The sequence below is a fragment of the Hibiscus syriacus genome, unplaced genomic scaffold (assembly GCF_006381635.1).
Source record: "Hibiscus syriacus cultivar Baekdansim isolate YM2019G1 unplaced genomic scaffold, ASM638163v2 tig00111166_pilon, whole genome shotgun sequence".
NCBI classification, from domain to species: domain Eukaryota; kingdom Viridiplantae; phylum Streptophyta; class Magnoliopsida; order Malvales; family Malvaceae; genus Hibiscus; species Hibiscus syriacus.
Genome location: NW_024063008.1, coordinates 81,443 through 103,082, shown reverse-complemented (window position 1 = coordinate 103,082; position 21,640 = coordinate 81,443). Strand labels below are relative to the sequence as shown.

General features: G+C 31.4%; 2 protein-coding genes and 1 pseudogene across 2 annotated transcripts; 2 read left to right on the top strand and 1 right to left on the bottom strand.

Annotated features, from left to right (window-relative positions):
- Positions 1-3,520: 3,520 nt before the first annotated feature.
- LOC120155152 lies at positions 3,521-7,650 on the top strand (annotated as a pseudogene).
- Positions 7,651-10,342: 2,692 nt separating this feature from the next.
- Positions 10,343-12,407, top strand: LOC120155149 (probable pectinesterase 68). Its single transcript, XM_039166730.1, has 5 exons — positions 10,343-10,643; positions 10,778-10,967; positions 11,211-11,417; positions 11,810-12,048; positions 12,131-12,407. Exons 1-5 carry the CDS (start codon positions 10,372-10,374, stop codon positions 12,285-12,287), a joined length of 1,065 nt encoding a protein of 354 aa, XP_039022661.1. The 5' UTR covers positions 10,343-10,371; the 3' UTR covers positions 12,288-12,407.
- Positions 12,408-16,110: 3,703 nt separating this feature from the next.
- Positions 16,111-21,470, bottom strand: LOC120155150 (zinc finger protein ZAT4-like). The gene is made up of 2 exons (XM_039166732.1): positions 21,460-21,470; positions 16,111-17,219 (listed from the first exon to the last, which is right to left on the bottom strand). Exon 2 carries the CDS (start codon positions 17,167-17,169, stop codon positions 16,264-16,266), a length of 906 nt encoding a protein of 301 aa, XP_039022663.1. The 5' UTR covers positions 17,170-17,219; positions 21,460-21,470; the 3' UTR covers positions 16,111-16,263.
- Between the last annotated feature and the right edge of the window lie 170 nt (positions 21,471-21,640).

The following is a 21,640-nucleotide window of genomic DNA, read 5'->3' as shown; positions in this document are numbered from 1 at the left end:
TCTTAATTTAATTTATATAAGTTGAATCACATATAAGATTTATATAAATAATATTCTTATAATTCTTTAAACATATCAAATTCAATTCCTTCTAAGTGTTTCAATTATTAAGATGAATAAAGAAGGATTGTTTGTTCGTAGAAGTAAGCACGGGAAAGTAAGAGTCCAGATGAGTACATTCCAGTTGCCTTTACCCCTGTTAAATTCCAAACAAATAAATAAAACAAAATAGGATTGGCTTTACGCGTAATTTACACTATTCATAATTTAATATACCCTTTACCCAGTCAAAAAGACAAAATAAACCCCCTTACTCAAATCCTCCCCCCTTTTTTTTCCTTTAATCCTGAGCTACCCTCGACGACTACGTCTGCTTTGTCCACTAGGGCAATCTCGTAATTCTAGGTTCCCTCTGCTGACTTGACTTTTCCACTTTCGAGTTTTTAGTGGCCTCTTCTAACTTCCAAAATTTAATTTCTTGACCCAATCCAAATGTTGTGAAACTATTTTTTTTTAAGTTATAATTAAAGTAATATAAATTTTAAGAGTATGAATATTTAATATTAAATTAGTGAAAATTATTTTTAAAGAAATATTATCTTATATTTACCTTATTAATAAAAAAATCTAATTTTATGCTCTTCCGAATCCTCTTTTAATATTATTATTTCTTTTTTATTGAAATGCTACCGTAAGACAGTCTAGGTATCAATAAATTTTAGGAAAAATGGTATATGAAGTTTTTGTACTCTTAAAAAAATTAATGTAGTCTTTAAACTTAGAAAATAATTAATATGGTCTTTTAACCAACAATTTCTGTTGTTAACCATTATAATATCGACGTGATAGTTTACAGTGGTTAGTGACGTGACGGATGAGATGAATTGATTTTTTATTTAATTCAAGGGCCAAATTCTTTTTCTCAAAGTGTAGGGGTTTTTTTATTTTTTCAAAAATATTTTAAAATTAAATTTTAAAATATACAATTATAAAAAATAGATATAAAATATTAAAAATAAAAATCAAATTATTAAATACATATTTATATTAACTAGACTAATTGAAAATGTTATTGTTAAATAATTCACTGAATTTAGAAACAAATTGTAATTTGAGTTTTATTTTATTTAGTTGTATAATTATATTGTTATGGTCATACATATCAATTCTAATGTAAGTTTTTTATTTTATTTTTTGTAGAGACGAATTTGTTATTCCTTGAAAAAAATTTAAAAAAAACATATTGTGGGTGACAAAAAATCTCAAACACATGGAGTTCATAGCCACCTTAATTTTTATAGAGTTGTATCTAACATAAATTGGCAAGTAGGTCGATATTTTGTTTGGAAAAAAGGTACCTAAGTTACTTGTCATATTTACTAAAATACTCATCTTAATCGTATAATTATTATTATTATATATTTTAAATTATATAGTTTCGTGATAATTCATAACTAAATTTCAATTTCATAACTTTTAAATTTTATTTTTATAATATTTATTTAGTTTATTTTATAAAAAATTAGTGAAATAAAATTAGAAAGTTGGAGTTTAAGATAGTTAGAAATAAATATATAAAATAAAATTAATGCAGAATGAACGAGTTTAGATTTATTTAAATAAAATTAGGCTATACTCGAGATAAAAAATAATAATATCAATTTAATGTTTAGAATTTAAAATATATTTTTTTAAAATTAAATAAACCCCTAAACTTTGAAAAAAATCAATATTACCTTTGAACTTAATAAAAAAATATTTAGTTCATATGTCACATCATCAGCCATATCATCAGTCACCATAGACCGTTATGTCAACAACGTAGACCATCATGTGAGTATGTGAAATACCATGTTAATATCTTAGCGATCAATGACAAAAACCTTTGATTAAAAAGTTATATTATGTTTTTTAGGGTCTTGTAAAAATTATTTAAGGATAATATTAATTTTTTATTTTTTAAAAAGTAGAAAGGTTTAATGTACCTTTTGTCTAAATTATAAATTTAAAAAATAACATAATTCCTACTACTTTTATGAACAATTTTAAAGAATTTAAAATTATACTCATCTACTACTTTTTTTTTTGTTATTGTCCGTCATCATGACTACTTCAAATGTTTATGATTAAGAGTTAATTCAATATTTTTTTTATAATTATCGATTTACGATTTTTATTATTCGATTAGTTTAGATCAGATATTGCTCTCTCAGATCATTTTGTTCCATTCACAAATGTTAGGATTTGAACCATTGACCTCACTTAAGAGATCTAATGTCTCATCCCACTAGATCAACTGGTTGTTAATAATTCAATATTATTTTAAAAATTATAATAAAAAAACATTTAGTAAAATATTAAGTACATCATACCTTCTTTATCAAAAAAATTTATTAATTACATAAAATGTCACATAATTAGAGATGGGCATGGGACTCGAATCTGACCCGATAGGATATGGTTTTCTTTAAAATAAATTGGGTTCGGGTCGGGTTCAGGGTGAAAATACATGATCCGACCCAATTTTTTACCTTATATATTTCAGAATATATACAATAATATCCCTCTATATTATTTTTTTCAATTAAATCATTATTTTTAAATAAAAATAATATTTTATTATTTTGGGTTAGATTCGGATTTATCTCAAAAAGTCAGGTCGGGTGAAGGGTATATATATTTTGGGTCGAGTGAAGGATGTAAAATTTTCAAATCGCCTCGAGTTAGCCGAACCTGACGCATGTCCATCCCTACACATAATCACATGCTAAGTTAGATATTCTTTTAGAATTCTTCTAACGTAATTAATTTAAATAATTTAATTTATCGATAAATAAATATTTTAGGGTCATAATGAATCAATTAAAAAATTTATAATTTAATAACATCTATTAATTGATTGTATTGTCAAGGATGTTCATGTTATCACACATTATATAGATTAAAACTTCGACATTTACTTTAAGAATGTATTACTTCTTCATTTAATAAAAAAAATTATAATTTATATTTTGATTTTATGATATTTATCACTTATCAATTATTTTGATGGTTAAATTTTTAAGATTTTCAATCATAACTATTTCAAATATTTTAAATAATTAAAATTTATAAAATACATATGTAAAATTATTTGATTGAAGATTTTTAAAATGTATTTTTAAATATTTTAAAAGCCATAAATTTTAAATAATAATAAATAAATTTAATAGATTAGATATTATTAAAGTTGATATTAAATTCAATAATTTAATTTTTACAAAAATAATCAATAATTTAATTTAATAAAATTAAAATGCTAAACTTTTTTCTTTGAAGCAAAAGTGGAGTTTAATGATTCGTAAGGTAAATTTCCAAAATCCGCACTTGTACTTCGTCTTAAAGAGCTTTCCTTGTCTGCTTCCTTCGTACATTGCTTTATTCTCCCCTATTTATATGCTTTGAGAATTGCCATCCAAAGCCATGCCCATTCTTTCCAATCATTTTTAGAGGAGGAAAAAAAAAAAAAGAGAAAGAGAAACGAATGGAGAGACGAAACTGTGCTGTTACGTTCTTAAGAGTCTTGCCGGTGTTGCTGGCAGTGGTGGAAACGACAGCGCTTCACGAGGTTAAACCGAGGAAGAAGGATCACCGGAACGCTTATGCGACGATGATGTACATGGGGACGCCGAGAGACTACGAGTTCTACGTTGCCACACGTGTCTTGATCAAATCCCTTGTTAAGCTACGAGCAAACGCCGATCTCATCGTCATTGCCTCCCTCGATGTTCCCCTCCGTTGGGTTCGTGCCTTGTAAGAATCCAATACTTTTTTATTTAGTTTCTTTAAATGCTTTTTACAGAGTATCACCTCGTTAATGAACAATTACATGGCTGATGTTGAGTGGATACCGAAGCTCAAGCACTAGAAATGAAAATCCCTTGAATCTACCATTCTTTTTCTGGTTCAAGTTGTAACGTCGGGTAATTTCTTCATGAATTACCTTAAAAGTAATTAATTATACGATGGAGGAAACAAAACATTGTTGGTGAGCAAAAAGAAATAGGTTAAAGTCCTCCTCAAATAGCTATACTACATAAAAAATATGTTTTAGTTCCTACCATAAAAAATATTTTTATCTATATATATTTAAAAAGGTGATTATATAAACTTTAAAATGTTAAACTTATACTTAATTAGCTTAAATATTTAAGTTTAGACACACTTTAAGTTTTATCAACTTTAAAATTGAACAAATTGATCCTTCTTGAAAAAAATAAGAGTATTTTAGTCTATGTATATTTTACAAGTTAGTAAATAAGAACGATTTATGATGGTGTCAAACCTTGTCTGTTAGTACACCGTATGTCTTCAACTGTGATTGAATAATTTTTTAAATGAAATATAAACAAAAAAATATTTTTTTATAATATTATTATCAGAATTTTGAAAATTTTATTGAAACTATAAATATTTCTTTTTTTTCCCAATAAATCCTTAATCTCACTATATCAGTCCAAATCTTAAAATTCTAATTATATATATTTTTTTATTACTAATTTAATATTTTTATGAATTTTTCATGAAATTTCTTAAACACTTGAAGTCCTTACTGTAGCGTTGTAACTATATTTGGTTATGTAGCTTTTGCATTTTTATATGTTAAATTGTATGACTGGTGTTTTGTGTGATTAATTTTAGTTCAAATAACCCCACTTTAAAAAAAATTTATTCTAACTTAAAGTTCCGTAGTCTTACTTGCAATACTAATTTATGTGTTTCTCAGTGCGATTGTAGAAATTAATTCATGTTTTTGTAATTATAATATTTGAGTAAGTAAAGATAGTGAAATTTAAAGTTATAATAGTAACACATTTTACATTTAGATTTCATAAGTGTTTAGAAACTTTATGTACAAATTCACAGTACATGTAAAAATTCACAATAACTTTAGAGATTCATTTGCTCGAGTTCAAAATCGATAGGGACCTAAAGAGTGTTTATGTTAAAATATTTAGACCAACTAACAATAACTTTAACGTATTGGGGGGGGATTACTTTTATCAAACATACAAGGATTAAAATATATTATTATTTATACTAAAAGGACTAAGTTGAGTTATAAATGACACGTGTCATATTAAAATCGATCGACGATGACTGGTAATGAGACTTTTAACCAAAAAATATCTATGTACTATTAACATATTATTTTTAAAAATAAATATAAGTAACTTTTATTAGAAATAATAATAAGATGGACGGCTAAAATCTAATTTTAGTATTGTTCAACTACGTGTCAAACTGCTGATAGAAAACACTGTCGGTAATAATATTAAAATAACTTTGAAACTCAAACGGAGATAGTTAGGGTCGGTTGGAGAAAGTCAACTACCGGTAAGAGACGGAGGACTTGGGGCCATGCACGTTATCATTTTATTTTATTTATTTAAATAACAAACTAAATATTAAAATGTATAATATCATCATTTATAAATTTTAATTTTTTTTATGAAACTAATGTTTTATATCTCTTTAAGGTGTGATATTATTTTTTATTCAATCTCGTGACGTTCTCGTCATAAGTCGTCATTATGATTGTCTATTCGATCTACTCCATCCACTAGGATGCCCAACATGAAATCAAAAAACCAAAATATTACTATGATATCACTTATCACGAAATCATTATTCTCTTCTAAAAATCATATATGTGATAAGATGTAAAATATCATTGTTTATAAACTTTAAAACCTCTCTCTTTTTCTTTTTAATGTGAGATTAATATCTTTCACTCGTTTAATACATGACTGATGCAAGATCCCTTCAAAATATACCCTCGTTATTGTAATATTTTGGGGTTTCTTTTGCTTTGGTTCTTTCAAAAACATGATCGTTAAAGGCTATAATGTTCCTTATTAGAATGAAAATTGTGATGAAACGGACATGAGTTTGACCGGCTGTGGTTTTTTTTCTTTTTTGGTGGTATAGGGAAGAGGAAGATGGAGCAAAGGTGGTGAGGGTGGAGAACATTAATAACCCTTACAATGGTCAAAAAAATTTTGACAAGAGATTCAAGTTGACACTGAATAAACTATATGCTTGGAGTTTGGTGGACTATGAGAGAGTTGTCATGCTAGACGCAGACAATCTTTTCCTACAGAAAACCGATGAATTGTTCCAATGTGGGCAGTTAAAAAATTGTGCCGTCTTTATCAACCCCTGCATCTTCCATACTGGTCTCTTTGTGTTGCAGGTAAAAAATTCGAGCTCCTTATGTAAATGATTCGTTCCAGGTTTTCAACTGTGTTTTGTGAACAAATTTTGGGTTCCTAAAAGAAAGTCATCTGCAGCCATCGTTGGATGTATTTAAAGACATGATTCATTCACTGGAATCCGGTAAAGAAAACCCTGATGGTGCAGACCAGGGATTTATTTGTGCCTATTTCCCTGACTTGCTCGACCAGCCAATGTTCCACCCACCTTTAAATGGCTCCAACCTTGATGGACAATACAGGCTCCCACTGGGCTATCAAATGGATGCTTCTTATTACTGATTGGTGATGATATTAAAAATGGTATAATATCAAAATTAAATCCCAACGTTTATCAAAATAGTCATTTTAGTTCTTATTTTTTTGAGTATTTTAATCCAATATTTCAATTTTTGGTCAAAATGACTCATGTTAGATGGAAACGTTAATTAACAGTTGATGTGATATTTTTACATGAGTTTAATTGCTGATGTGTCACATTCTACATAATAACATACGTAGACCATTAGTTAACTAACTATTTTCATCAAATAAAGACCATTTTAACTAAAATTTGAAACATTGAGGGTTAAAGTGCTAAAAAGAAGAAGAAGAAGAGTTGAAGTGATTATCTTGATAAATGTTGGGGGCTAATTTTGACATTATGCCATTAAAAATCTTATAATGATTCCGAGCTGCAAATCTAACCTTGTGGACCGAACAGTGTGATCACTTTCCCTGGTGCACTATGGTTGAAGCCATGGTATTGGTGGTCTTGGCCTGTCTTGCTTTTGGGCATTCAGTGGCATGAAAATCGTCGTCAAAATCTAGGCTACGCGGCTGAGATGCCGATTGTTATAATCCAAACCATTATCTTCCTTGGAATAATAGCAATGACTCGACTAGCACGCCCCAGCATCTCCAAACTATGCTACCGGCACTCAGACAAAACCACGTCCTTGATCCAAACTGCACTAAAGCTCGTAGCAATCTGGTCAATTCTCGCGGCCTATTTTGTTCCCTTCGCCATTATTCCTCGCACAATTCACCCTTTAGTAGGCTGGACACTGTATTTCCTCGGCTCCGTTGCTCTGTCATCGATAACGATCAACTCGTTCTTGCTGCCTGCCATTCAAGTTTTCGTTCCATTGATTGGGATTTTTGGTTCTCTTCTGGAGTTATAAGAGCTCTAGCTGTTTTCGGCTATGCGTTTTGTTATGCTCCTATTGCTTGGGGTTCGGCGGTTAAGGTCTTGGCTCGTCTTTATGTCTCTCTTGAAAGGGAACAGTTTTTCCCAAAAATGGCTGAATCTTCACCACCTCTGGGCTTCAACAAGTTGTGCTGAGACTTGATATATAGTGCAATGAAACAGGGGAATTTAACTAGGTTGTTTTTGTTAATATAATGTTGTCATTTATTTCATTTCCTTGTCATAGTATAATCCTATGTATTGAGATTTTTAAACCTCCATAGGTTTCACTATTTTTATTATTCTCTATATAATTTATAGGTCAAATTGTGATTTCCATCCCTATACTTTTCTCAATTTGGGATTTTTTCCATGTATTTAAATTTTGCTCATTTGATTTATTTTCTATCAGTTCAATAATTAAAATAAGAAAACAATAATATATTGATCACTAATGATGTAATTTATCATTATTATAAATATTATGTTGTAAAGATACGAGAGTCGAACCAAATCTAATATTGTAAAAAAAAAACTAATTGACGGACAAAGTCTCATATAATAGACTCATGTTTCTTCTAAAGATTATTGATTAGAACATTTAAATCTATATAGTATATATACATTATCAATGATTAAAAAAATTATGAATAATTAATAATTGATTATCTAGTAAGATGAGGTATTAGATTGCTTAAACAATATCATAGGTTCGAATCATGATATTATGAGTGAAGAAAATTTAGTTAGGAGAGTCGCACTTATATTGAACCTCAATAAAATCTGATATGAATTAATTAATCAATAGATTAGATACTAAAAAGTATGAATAAATATTAAATTCTAGGGTAAAGTATATAAATAGTCTCCAAACTTTTGGGGCACTTATATTTTGGTCACCCAACTTTTAAAACTTGCAATATAGTCACTGAACTTTTAGTTCGTTTTCAGTAAGGTCCCTGACATTGCCCGTCATTAGTTTTATCTGATGTGGCACGTTAACTCCATTAAACACCCCTGTTCTTCTTCTTCTTTCTTCTTCCTTCTTATCCTTTAAGTGTTGGGAGTCAAACATTACCACAATCAAAGTAGATAGATGATGATGATATGAAAGAGTAGACAAATTGTTGTTGACAGTGAGGACTGAAGCAATGTCTGTTAGTTAACCTTTTTCTACTTCAGTTTTTACCCTACAAAATACTTTTTTCTAACTCTAATTCTAGAACTAGAACAACCCTTCCAAGACACACCAAAGAGAGGGGAAAAACCAATCTTTTTAACACACCTTTCTTTCTCAAACTTGTCTTCTCTGCTCCATGGCTTCAAACTCTATTAAAATGGTTTTCTTTTAACTTGGACCATGTTATCTAATCTGGAATTTTTTTTATTTCTCATTCAGATCATTGTTTTTTTCTAAAAAAAATTATTTTCTTCTTCTCTTTGCTTCACTAACCTTTGGAAGAAATAAAGACCTGGCCTTTCTTTTTCCCTTGTGGTTATAGTATCTTCTTTGACTGGTATAACGAGATTCTGAAAAATGAAATTTTGTTTCAAGGAAGCAGGATATTGGTGTATGTCTCAAGATTAACTTCATTTTTCTTGTTTCTTTCTATATGGATGGTGATAGAGTTGTCTATAGAAAGAAGAGGAAAAGCTATGTATGTACATGTTCCTTTCATGTTATATTAACGGAGAAGAAGAACTCGAGTTGTGAGTGCAATAAGATTACATTTACTCTCCACTCATACCCTAGGTATTGTCATCGTTCTACTTTTTCACATTCATTGTTTTTTTTCTCATGAGAATTCATTTTGCCACCACACATGGAAAGAAGAAGAAAGAAAGAAGAAGAAGATTGGGGTTGATTTAATAGAGTTAACGTGCCACGTTAGATAAAACTAACGACGAGTAACATCAGAAGTCTCACTGAAAACGAATTAAAATTTATGTATTACACGTTTTAAAAGTTAGAGACTATTTATATACTCTACCCTAAATTCTAATCCATTCATACTATTTAAGAAAATTCTCTTTGGGCTGTTTTCATCAATCACAATAAACTTTACTAGCATATGTTTAAGTGGGTCCAACCCTAGCTATAATCAAGCCAATCATCAGCAACGACTTTCTTTTCCCATATATTCAACGACTTTTGGTGTTGGTTTTCTAGTGAAGTATTGTGGGGAAAATTGTATTTTAAGCTATCTCGAGAATTGTTAAGAAAAAACTAAAATTTAAAGCCTTTGTTAAAATGGTCCCTAATAATTACGATTTGAAAAAAACCGTCATGTTTAAAATAATAGGATGAAGAATATAAAAGCATATATGTCCACGAGTCTAGGCTTTTTTGTCCCTAGCCCTAATAGACCAAAGATTTTTGTACTCCAACGTTCAAAAAACATAAGTGGACCCCATTTAGGGTCATTTTTAGAAAAAAAAGGAGTATCTTTTTAAGTTCATTGAAAATTTTTAGTATTTGAGCCATGCCTGTACCATAATCCTTCATGCACGCCAACACCACCTGATGCTTCACAAAACGTGGCCGTTTCTTTTTAATTCGTTTCGTTTTCGGATTAAGGGGAAAGATTAACCCTAATTCTCCATCGATGCATGATTTATTTTGGATGGACCGGTTAATTAATTAAAATGGGGATTCATTTTGTTTTTACTAACGACCGGTTTCTGCTAAATTACAAAGAATCCGACATCGAGACTTGCGCAAAATACAGCCAACAGGTTCCATAAAAGCAACCCTACAAGCCTTTATACAAAAAGAAATGACCGTTGCAAACACCCCCCAAAAAATTATTCCAACGCAATTAATTTATAAATATGTGTCTCTTTATAAGATCCCGAGCTCTAATTACGAACCTCAGAAGAATCTCACATCGAAACATTCTTCTACTTCATCATTTCCATTCTCTGATCAGTTGATTCTGTTTTATTTTAATGGAGTCTTTTAGTTGCTTCTTGTTCTTCTACATCTGTTTTGTCTTCGGTTTTGCTTCTTTCTTTTGTCCTGCGCCGCCATTATCAGTAGCTACAAGCTCGGTTGCAGCTACAAGACACCTCCATAAGTGGATCGGACCCATCGGTCACCGGCTGATTACCGTCGACATTAATGGGTTGGGTCATTTCCGGTCAGTTCAAGCTGCCGTTGATGCTGTCCCGGAGAACAATAGAAAGAATGTTCTAATTCGTATCAGCGCTGGATATTACATGTAATATACTTCAATTTTATTTCCCTGGAAGCCATTATAAGAAGAAAAAAAGAATCTTCAAAAATGCTAAACCTACTTCACTTTAAAAAATGGTTGTCTAAGCGTTTTTTTTTTTAATGACGGTGGCGTTACAGACAGAAAGTGGTGGTGCCGGTGACAAAGCCATACATTACGTTGCAGGGAGCAGGGAGAGAGGTGACTTTCATCGAGTGGCATGATCGAGCGAGTGATCTTGGATCCAACGGCCAACAGTTGCGTACTTATCAAACTGCTTCTGTCACTGTGTATGCAAATTATTTCTCTGCTAGAAACATCAGCTTCAAGGTAAAGAATAATAAGAAACCACCGAACAGCTAACTAATGACATTCTACGCCATTAATTCTTCAGACTGAATGGAGAAAGTAGAAGCAGCAGATAATTCGCCATAGATATAAATGTAGATACATATATTTATTATAACGCTGTGCTGCATGTGACTTTATTTTGGCGGTAGTTTTTTTAACTGAAACAGTGAAATCATTTTGAACTCATGAAAATAATAATGTTAATGAGTGTACATTGTGTAGAATACAGCACCGGCACCCATGCCGGGGATGCAAGGATGGCAAGCGGTGGCGTTTCGGATATCGGGCGACAAGGCTTATTTCTCAGGCTGTGGATTCTACGGTGCACAAGACACTCTTTGTGATGATGCTGGTCGCCATTACTTCAAGGAGTGTTACATTGAGGGATCAATCGACTTCATCTTTGGAAACGGCCGCTCCATGTACAAAGTAAGAACTATAATATAATGCAATTTGATAAAGAAAAATGAAAAAGACGTCGCATTGTTCTATAGCAAGTCTGACTCTCTTGAGTCTTGTCTCCATAAAGTTTAAAGAAAATGAAGAGAGCTTTTTTCTCTTATCAATCAGAGTCTCAGAGCCTTTTGTCTATCAGAAACTAGTGGTACCCAACTCGTCGAAAAGATAAATGACAGATACTTAAGTAAACAATCATAAAAGATGCAGTATTTTTCATGGCACCATCGCAGCTATTACTTAACCTTTCTCTCTCTTGCATGAGCATACATTTCTACTTGCTTCAGCCATCTTCTTCGAATAAAAGGGCAAGAAGAGCCGTTTCTACAGTAGATTTATTGTTTGGTTGCTTGCTGCTTTGCCAGGACTGTGAGCTGCACTCCATAGCCACAAGATTCGGATCCATAGCAGCCCACGGCCGAAACTCACCCGACGAGAAGACGGGCTTTGCATTTGTGAGTTGCAAGGTGACGGGAACGGGTCCACTTTATGTGGGTCGAGCCATGGGTCAATACTCGAGAATTGTATATGCTTACACTTACTTTGATGACCTGGTTGCTCATGGTGGGTGGGACGACTGGGACCATGCCAGCAACAAAAATAAGTAAGTTCCCTTCATTTTCCTTTTGATTACTTCTACCCTAATCTTTTTTTCCACACGTTAATCTTTTTAGTTGCCTTTGCAGGACGGCGTTCTTTGGGGTTTATAAGTGCTGGGGTCCCGGAGCTGCTGCGGTGCGTGGGGTGTCGTGGGCAAAGGAACTAGAGTTCGACGAGGCGCATCCTTTTCTAGCCAAAAGTTTTGTCAATGGCAGACACTGGATTGCACCGTGGGAAGCCTAGTCCAAAACACAAACAAACAATATACAACCTAGTCCATATTCTATGTTCCATTTCCCTTCGTATTATTTCACCGATTCAATTCAATTTTTGTTTGCATATATACTGTAACGAAAAAAAGTTATTTCATTCAATTGCTTCTTCAAGATGTAACACTGCATATTTTCTTATAAATTCTTCCTCATGTGTTTTCTTGCTATTCAAGTCACGTAATCCCATTCCTAATCCTACAATCCCACTCGTTAAAGAACCAGATTCTTGCTTCTTTTCTTCACCATATCCATCTCCTCCTTTCATATTAACAAAAAATAATAATAAATAATAAAGCCAAGTATTTTGAACAAATTGTTCAAAAACCTAACCTAGGCAAATCGCCAGAGTTAATATCCAACACTGTCTTGGTTAATCTGGTTTAGTTCCAATTCAGATCCATCTAAATTCTGATTAATCAATATGATGATATTTTCCTCCGATGTTCGACTAAATCGAGTTAAAATGTTACATGAACAAATGATAAACAATGTTTTTTAAAAGATTCACCCCACCCCATACCACATCCATTTTTTTAAAAACGAAAAACTTCATTTAAAATGAATCGATTCAATCGGTTCACATTTTTCCAACCTTAGATTTAACATAGAGTGATTAAAATAATCAATGTTTGTAATGATAGTGATTAAATCTAAAGCTTATTAAGATGGGTGATTAAAATAACAATTTAATAATTGGGTCGCCATTTATTACGTTAACTTAGGGTGTGCTCACACCGCATTAAACACGACAATAATTCGTGCAAAGTCCGTTCTCTTTTGAAATCCTAAATTGAACAGTTGCGCACATAGAATATATTATTAATGATTAAAAATATATTATTTTATAATTATCCCATACAGTTAAAAAAAACCTACAAAGTCGACAGTGTTAAAGTTCGGAAAAACTTGTTTTAATCTTCGTTGCAGCTTATTTTATTTAGAAAAATATTGAATTATAGGTGTTTATTGCTTACTTGGATTATCTTTTTAATTCTTAATCCCCCGTCCCATTGAATGATTTCTTGTAGGATTTTCATGCGTAAACTACATAAAATCATTATTAAATCATGTTGAAATGTTTTTTTTCTATCATCAAAACTTTAAAGTTATAAAAAAATTATTAAATTTATTTAATTGTAATAAAATGGTCAATCCAGATAATAAAATTGATTGATTTTGATAAATTTAAAGACCATTTTATAACAATAAAATTTAGTGACTATTTTGTAACCGTTTAATAAATTATAATGATCATTTTATAACTTTTTGAGAAGTTTAATAATCATTTTATAATTTTTGAAACTTTAATGATGAAACAAAATATTTTAACATAATTTAATGATTATTTATGTATTTTGTTTTTTATTCATTTGTTTGGCTCGATCGGTGCTAGGTTTACCAACTTCTTCAAAGCCTCATATATTCGATCACATGTGAGAAACACTAGCGTATCAACAGAGTAATGGAATTAAAGTCGAAGGAATATTTTAGAAATGAAAAAATAATTTTATTAGTATTTAAATTTGTAACAACTTATGCGAACTAAGCTACTTTAGTAGTTAAATGGATGCTTGTTATATCTGCTGTCTTAGTAGTTAAAGAGATGTTTGTTATCTCAGTTACCTTAGTAGTTAAAGGGTTTCAAGTTCGTGCACCAGAAACTGTTAAAATATTTGAGTTTTTATTGTCAAATGATTGTGAATCTTTAAAACATATTACATTATAATCATCTTAAATTAATCAAAAACAAATTTAAGTACCTAAAATTAAATTAAATTAAAAAATTCTGAGACGTGAACCTCTCTTATATAGTTGTATTCCACTTAGGTATGCTGTTGTTAGAAATGATTATAGGATGTATAGTTTAATGTTAGGAGCACAACTCGATACCCTTAGATCAGCTAAATCTCTGTTTGTAACCTAAAATAGGGGTACAATACCATAGCATTTGTGGCCTCAAAACATGGTTTAAAATGCTATTTAATTTGGCCGGGAAAACAAAATGTACTGCCCGGAAGGATATCTTGAAGAATGCTCGTAAAGTTAGCATAGACATGTTACAGCACTATAATTTCTTAAATAACTGGTGGTATATGCTTTGAATAATGAGAAAAAACAATTAAATTAAATAATTTGAAAACGAAAAGGCCATGTCGATGAATGATAATCCAAAGCATAGTAAACATGTAAAGGCAGTCCACATCAATAGTTGGTTGGCAACGGACAGTTTCATGCTTCATTTGTTTTTTGTCATGTGTTGTACAATCATACGTGCAGCTAAAAGCAATGTAGATGAACCACGAATCATTAATAATTTGGAGCTTGATGGACTCACCAAACTATTTAGTAACTTTGTACATCAACTACCATTTACATCTTGTGATGCTGATTGTGATTTCCATTTCCAAATCGGAATACGAAAGTGCTCCTTGCATTATTACCCATATATATTTCGGGTAAATTACACAAATGGTCTCTCGGTTATAGGGTGCTATTTTATTGAATCCTCCGATTATTAAAAGTTATAAAATGATTCTTCACTATAGGGTGTTGCTTTGTTGAGTCCTCTTACTATTAAAAGTTACAAAATGGTCACTCGGCTATTCCTATGTTCCGAACTCATATTTTTCCGTTAAAATATTGTCGACCTTCTGAGTTGGATGTTAGCATGCTGACTGAGATATGATAAAAATATAATCTTAGAATTATTTGAGATGTATTTTGTAGATCGAGTCTCCGTTTGTATTGTGTCATTAAGCCAGCGCATTAAACATTAGGCCTTCAAGCCAGTGCTTGAAAGCAGCAGTAATGTCAATAGACATCATTAAAAAAACTATTTGACCATATCTCAATCAGCAGGTTAACGTCTATAGCTCAAATAAGAAAATGATGAGTTTGAAACATATGAGCAATCAGATTATCATTTTGTTACTTTTAATAGTCAAGAGACTCGACAGAACAACTCAATATAATCGAGTGATCATTTTATATCTTTTAATAATCGGATGACTAAATAAAACAACATCTCATAGTCAAGAGATCATTTATATACTTTACCCATAAATTTATAATCACAGTCTACAATTTATTTTAGAAAACATCGTAAAGTTTAAAAATATAAAATTTTCAGTTCTAGAAAGTATTGAAAACCAGCACATTTACATGTTTGTTTACTAAGACAACCCAAAAATAGTTTTTAGCATAAAATAAGTAGGGATCTGTTGGCAGCAATAATAGGATAAGGCTGATGGCAGCTTGTTTTGCCCGATCATTTCTTTCATCTCAAGGCACATTAACATTTTAAATCAATCATCTTTTCATGCAGAAATTCGGTGGATGTTAAATGTAAAACCCAATTTTTAGGGAGGTTATTTGAGTCAATCCATGTTAAAATTTCTGGTTTATGTTCCCATCATTCTTCAAGCCGAAACAGAGTAAAAGCCATAAAATATTCTTCCAAGTGTACAGTAATAGATAGTTTTGCAGAAAAGGTGGAAAAAAATAAGAAACAGGACATGTTATCAGAACCGAACACCTTTGGTACTTGCAGAGTTCAGTGGCCGGTGTTTGGTCCATAAGATAACCCAACCAAATCCCAGAAAAAATGCTTTAGTGTTGTAGTTTCCTTTTTGTTCTTAAATGGGATTCACTGGAAATGAAACTTGGTTCAAAGTCTGCTATCTGCCTCCTCAACAATGGCAGCTAATAGCAATTACCAGGGACAAAACAGAGAGTAATGCTTGTAATAATTTGCAGTAATTTTGTAATAAGTTGCGGAGAATTCAAGAAATGGAGTGTGGGTCAGAGACAATGAAGAATAGAAAGAAATCCAAACATTCGTGATTCATCTATGAATGAAGAAATATTAGAAACTACAGTGAAAAAATTGCATAAAAAATTGAATATAGAGCATCAGATCCACGTACGTGAATTCGATCCCATAACAGCTACGCATCTGATACCACACTGAACTCATCATCTTCCAATGGAGCTGGCAAGTTTAGATCTATCAAATTGTTGTCAAATTTGCCTGAATTTGCAGCGGCGGCGGCGAGAAAATGGGATCTTTTGTGACCGCCGAGTGCTTGTCCTGAACCGAACACTCTACAGCACAATGGGCACTCAAATGTCCTGCTGTCGTTGGAGCCAACAAAAGCAGCAACAGCGGCGATTTTACCTGTTTTCTCAGTTTCAGAGCAAACCCTTTTGTGTTCATCCAATGTGTAATAAGATCGAAACGTTTTCTTACATTTCTCACATCGATGCTTCCCACGAATCTTCTTCTTGTTCAACTCCTGAACGGATTTTTGTTCCACGTTTTTGCTTTTCCAGACATCTCTCGACAGCATCATAAGACACATAGCAACATGTTCTTCAGGTGAAGTATCGGAAACTGAGCTCACCGGTTCTTGCTCTGTCGGTGACTCGACCAAACTGGATTTCATCAACACCTCTGGTTCCTTGTTAGTACCCAGCTCTCGACATCTCTTGGATCGTCTCCGAGTTGGGTTCCCTGACTCGGTCTCGCTTTCTATATATTGAACAACGGACCCAAAATTGGCTGCAAACGAGAATTCAGGATCTGCGTACCTGAAACTCTTCTTGGGATTCTCTCTTAACCCGTAAACCAAACATTTCTCTTCGAGAACTCTGATTTTCTCTTCTCCAAGTTCTTGCTCCTCATCTGATGAAGACGATGACGAAGAAGCCGAGTCAGTGCGATCACCGTGTTGGTGCTGGTGAGCCGTCTTCTGAGGCAGTGGATGAGTGGCTAAGTGACCTTTCATGTGGCCTCCTAAAGCTCTGCCATTAGAGAATGTTCGAGCACAGAGCTTGCATTTGTGCTTCTCCATTATCGCAGAACTGAAGCAAACCAAAGATCAAAGTACCCAACTTTTTTCCCCTCACCAAAAAGCATGAACAAACAATAAAAAGAAAAGATGGGGAATTTAAATGAAGTAGGCGACAAGCATTCATCATCCAACACACAATCCAACCCAAAATTATGATTTTCATTTTATTATTTAAAATAAACTAAAAACATATTTGTATGATACGAATGAAAAAAAATTAGCATATTTATTTAAAATTTGGAAAATATAAATTATAATTGATGTTCATAGCATGCAAAGTTTGCCCATAAAATTGTCACTCGTCCTATTAGAACATTTTGCTTGCTAATTTACTTATAAATGTGAACTTTGATGAATATAGTAGCATGATTTTGGAGATTATATTATAAATATTTTGAGTTCGGATTTATACTAATTTGATAAATGTAACAATTTATAGGCCATGTTAAATCTATTAACTTACATTTATGCGAATCAATAGTCCTTAACCTTATGGTTATCGTTTACTGCGGTTCTCTTTTGCTTATCCTTATTGGTTTTAGCCACTTCTACATACAAAAGAAGCAAAAATTATTGGATTTGTTGCAGCGCCGGCCGCAAGTAATTGCCCGTTAATCCATCATAAAACCACGTGCCAACACAAGTGCCAACACAAGTGCCAAACCATCCACCTCATATCGCAAATAATAAAACACAAGGGTAAACAGGGGCGGAGCTCCCTTAGGAACCAAAGGGTTCCGGCCCTGTAAAATTATTTTATGTTTGATAGATTTTGATCTAATAATATTTTAGTTAATGTAAAATTAAGTATTTAAATTAAGAAATATAAGAATTTATTATATATTTAATCAAGGAGAAAATAACTTCAGTGACCGAAAATTCTTTATAATATACGATTTTAACTAACTTTTTTTGGATTTGCAAAAATAACCAACAAAATCGCAACGCGATTTCAAATTCGCAACACAGTTTTCAAATTCGCAACTCGAACATGGAAATTTTCGCAACGCCAATTTCGTTTTTGCAATGCTAATTACCGATGTAGGTAAACACAACTATTCGCAACGCGAATTTCGCAACTCAATTACTGATATAAGTAAACACGGTAGAAAAAATCCGGTCAAAAATCCGAATTCGCCAATTTAAAAACTGAGTTGCGAATTTGACAAATTCGTGTTGCGAAATGTAAAATCTCACCTCTTAAAGAAAAAATCATTTCGACAGTTCGTTTGTTTGGTTAAAGTTAAACGAACGAACGAACATGAACATACCCTCGTTCGTGTTTGTTCAATTCATTTACAGGCGTATGTTTAGCTGAGTGATTCATACGTGGACTTAGCAACTGAGATGTCACAGGTTGAAAACCACTCAAGTGCATTTTATGTCCTTTAATTTTTTCTTTAAGATGCGAGATTTTACATTTCGCAACTCGAATTTGCCAAATTCGCAACTCGGTTTTCAAATTGTCGAATTTGGATTTTTTACCGAATTTGTTCTACCGTTTTTACCTATATCGGTAATTAAGTTACGAAATTGACGAATTCGATTTACGAAATTCGTGTTGCGAATAGTTGTGTTTACCTATATCGATAATTAGCGTTGCAAAAAATTCCATGTTCTAGATGCGAATTTGGAAACTGTGTTGCGAAATAGGAGTTCGCGTTGCGAATTTGTTAGTTATTTTTGCAAATCCAAAAACAGTTGGTTAAAATCGTATATTATAAGGCATTTTCGATCACTGAAGTTATTTTCTCTTTAATCAAGTAGGGGGCGAACTAAAGAATGATAATCCAAAACCAACAACCGTTGGTTTAGTGGGATGAGACACTAGGTCCCTTAAACAAGGTTAGGGGTTTGAATATTGGCGATTGCGAATGGAGCAAACTGGGTTGAGAGGGTCGTCATCGCCTCTGCAGTACTCGATCTGAATTTGTTGATAAATAGATTGGAAATCAGTAGTTATACAAAAAAATGAATGTTAATCTAATGTTCTCAATTTTTTGGTATAATAACAATTTAGGCCATATAAATTTAATTATTAGATAAATTAGACATTGTTTTCTAAATTATAAGTTTAAATACCTAATAAGTCATTGTATTTTTCTTAAAAAATTTAATATTTCAGCCCTTATCTATATCTAATATTAGCTTCGCCCTGAAGGTATATTACACCCTAATCACTTAGTTATGGAGTTTTTTAGTTGACTATTGATATTTTAATTTTATTAATTAGACTAATTAATTATTTAAATGATACTAATCGAATTATATTTCATTAATATTTGATGAAGTAGTTTGACACGATATTTAATAAAATTTATATAATTATACAATTAATTTTTTATTTTTGACATATTTTATGAATTTAATATTAATTTATAAAATGCATTGTTATTATTATTGTATATAAATTTTAGGATAAATTGCAATGTCATTAAACTTCTATGATGCTTTTATTTTGGTCAACAAACTTTTAAAATTTATATTACAATAACTAAATTTTTGTTTTACTTTCATTACGGTCATTGTCGTTAAAAAAGATGACATGATATATTAAAGTATTCTTTTCATAAAATTTTAAAATTTCTAAATTGACAAATGCTTTAAGGGTGTGTTTGGTTCACGGAATGTAAGATTATCAGTGGGAATGTAAGATTACCAGGGAATAGGATTACTGGGAATGTTGTATTTTGTGTTTGATTGGTTTAATAGGAATGTAAGATTATTGTGTTTGGTTAAAGGAATAAAAGATTATTAGAATGTATATTTGACTAAATTATCTTTATTATATATTTCTTTTTTTAACAAGTTGAAAAATATTTATATATTTTCTTTAAAAAATTAAATTCATAAAATTTATATATATAATATATATATATATATATTTTTTACAAAATTGAAAATATAAAAAGGTTTAATGAAATGGTAATATTTTATTTTAACCACTGAACTTCATATAAAATTTTAATTATAAACTTTTTTTGTAAATCTAAAATAATTTAAGGATAAATTTGTAATTTAACATTCGTATAATTTTTATTATTCAATGACAGAAAAATGATATTTTTGAATAGGAAAAAAATTAAGGTCATTTTAGTCCAAAACGCTGGTAATCCAACAATACCTAAGGAAAGGAATGTAATGACATTCCCGGTAATATACCCCAAAAAATCTACTATTTGTAATAAAACATTACCGGGAATGAGATTCCCAGCCAACCAAACATGGGAATGTAGATTACATTCCTATGGGAATCCCACATTCCTATTGGAATCCCATATTCCTTGATCCAAACACTCCCTAAAAGTAAAATTTCTGGTCAACGAAGAAGTCACTGGTCAATCTCAATTGTGGAAATACTTTATTTAACATAGTTTAATTTTTAAATTAATCTGACATATTTTAGTGGAAAATAGTAAGTTTTAACTTTTATTTTTTTTTATTGAGATTTGAGGAAATTGGAGTGTTTTCGACGAGTTGAACCAAAAAAAAAAAATAAGTAGTTCGATGGTCTTTTAAATCGAAAAAGAATGATAGTTGTTAGGTTTTTTTAGGACTCTTTGACATGTCACGTCAATTATTGTTAATGGTATGCCAGCCGAGTGATTGAAATAATTTTTTTAACGACAGTGACTCCAATGAATTTTTTTAAAATTTGAGCAACCAGAATAAAAATGCTCTAAAAATAGTGACTATTAGTGAATTTTACCCTAATTTTTAAGAACAGATTTTATGTTTTTTCTTGCAATAAAATAACCACAGAAAGCTAGCGGTAAACGAAAAGACGGATAAGTCTGAAACCGCAATTAATGGAGCAAAAGCGAACAAAGCAAAGTATTAAGGGAAGACAAATGAAGCAAAGAATCTTATATTAGCTGCCTTCATCACCTGCTTTCATTCATCTCTGCTTCACTTGTCATTCTTTATCTATTATAAACATGCATAAACAGATGCATATAGATTTAATAAATTATATTAAAAAGTTAAGTGATGCGAAATTATGGAAATTTAAGCATGTAAAACTAAATTATCAACAAAAATTATAAAGAAAATATTTAAACCACATAGAAATATAAAATTTTCAAAGAGTATGTCTAATATCCTTCTGTTCATCCCTGCAAACACATCATTACCAGTATCAACATGCTAATGAAACTGTTGTGCAATGCCATTACTCTGCCACCAAACTGAGTATAATTTATGAATCTAAAATCCCATTTGATTTGGTGGACTCAAACAATCTGTCAACACATTTCTCTTTGATTCAATACAAGGGTTCATCTGCCCTACTCTTCCTCTCAATCCTCTTTTACCCAACCTAATCTCTTATCATCTCTAATATACAGTCTGAACTCAGTACACCATACATGAATCTACTGGTACGTTGAGTTTCTGCAAAAAGAGAATAAAAAAACAGTTGAAATATAGGAACATTTACATTCGTAGTGACAGCTTCCATCACACTTCAGAT

Excerpts from the sequence above, each read along its gene's own strand:
- LOC120155149 (XM_039166730.1), top strand. The coding sequence starts at position 10,372 with ATGGAGTCTTTTAGTTGCTTCTTGTTCTTCTACATCTGTTTTGTCTTC. Across the intron at positions 10,644-10,777 it reads ATCAGCGCTGGATATTACAT|ACAGAAAGTGGTGGTGCCGG; the intron begins GTAATATACTTC and ends GTGGCGTTACAG. Across the intron at positions 10,968-11,210 it reads CTAGAAACATCAGCTTCAAG|AATACAGCACCGGCACCCAT; the intron begins GTAAAGAATAAT and ends TACATTGTGTAG.
- LOC120155150 (XM_039166732.1), bottom strand. The coding sequence starts at position 17,169 with ATGGAGAAGCACAAATGCAAGCTCTGTGCTCGAACATTCTCTAATGGC.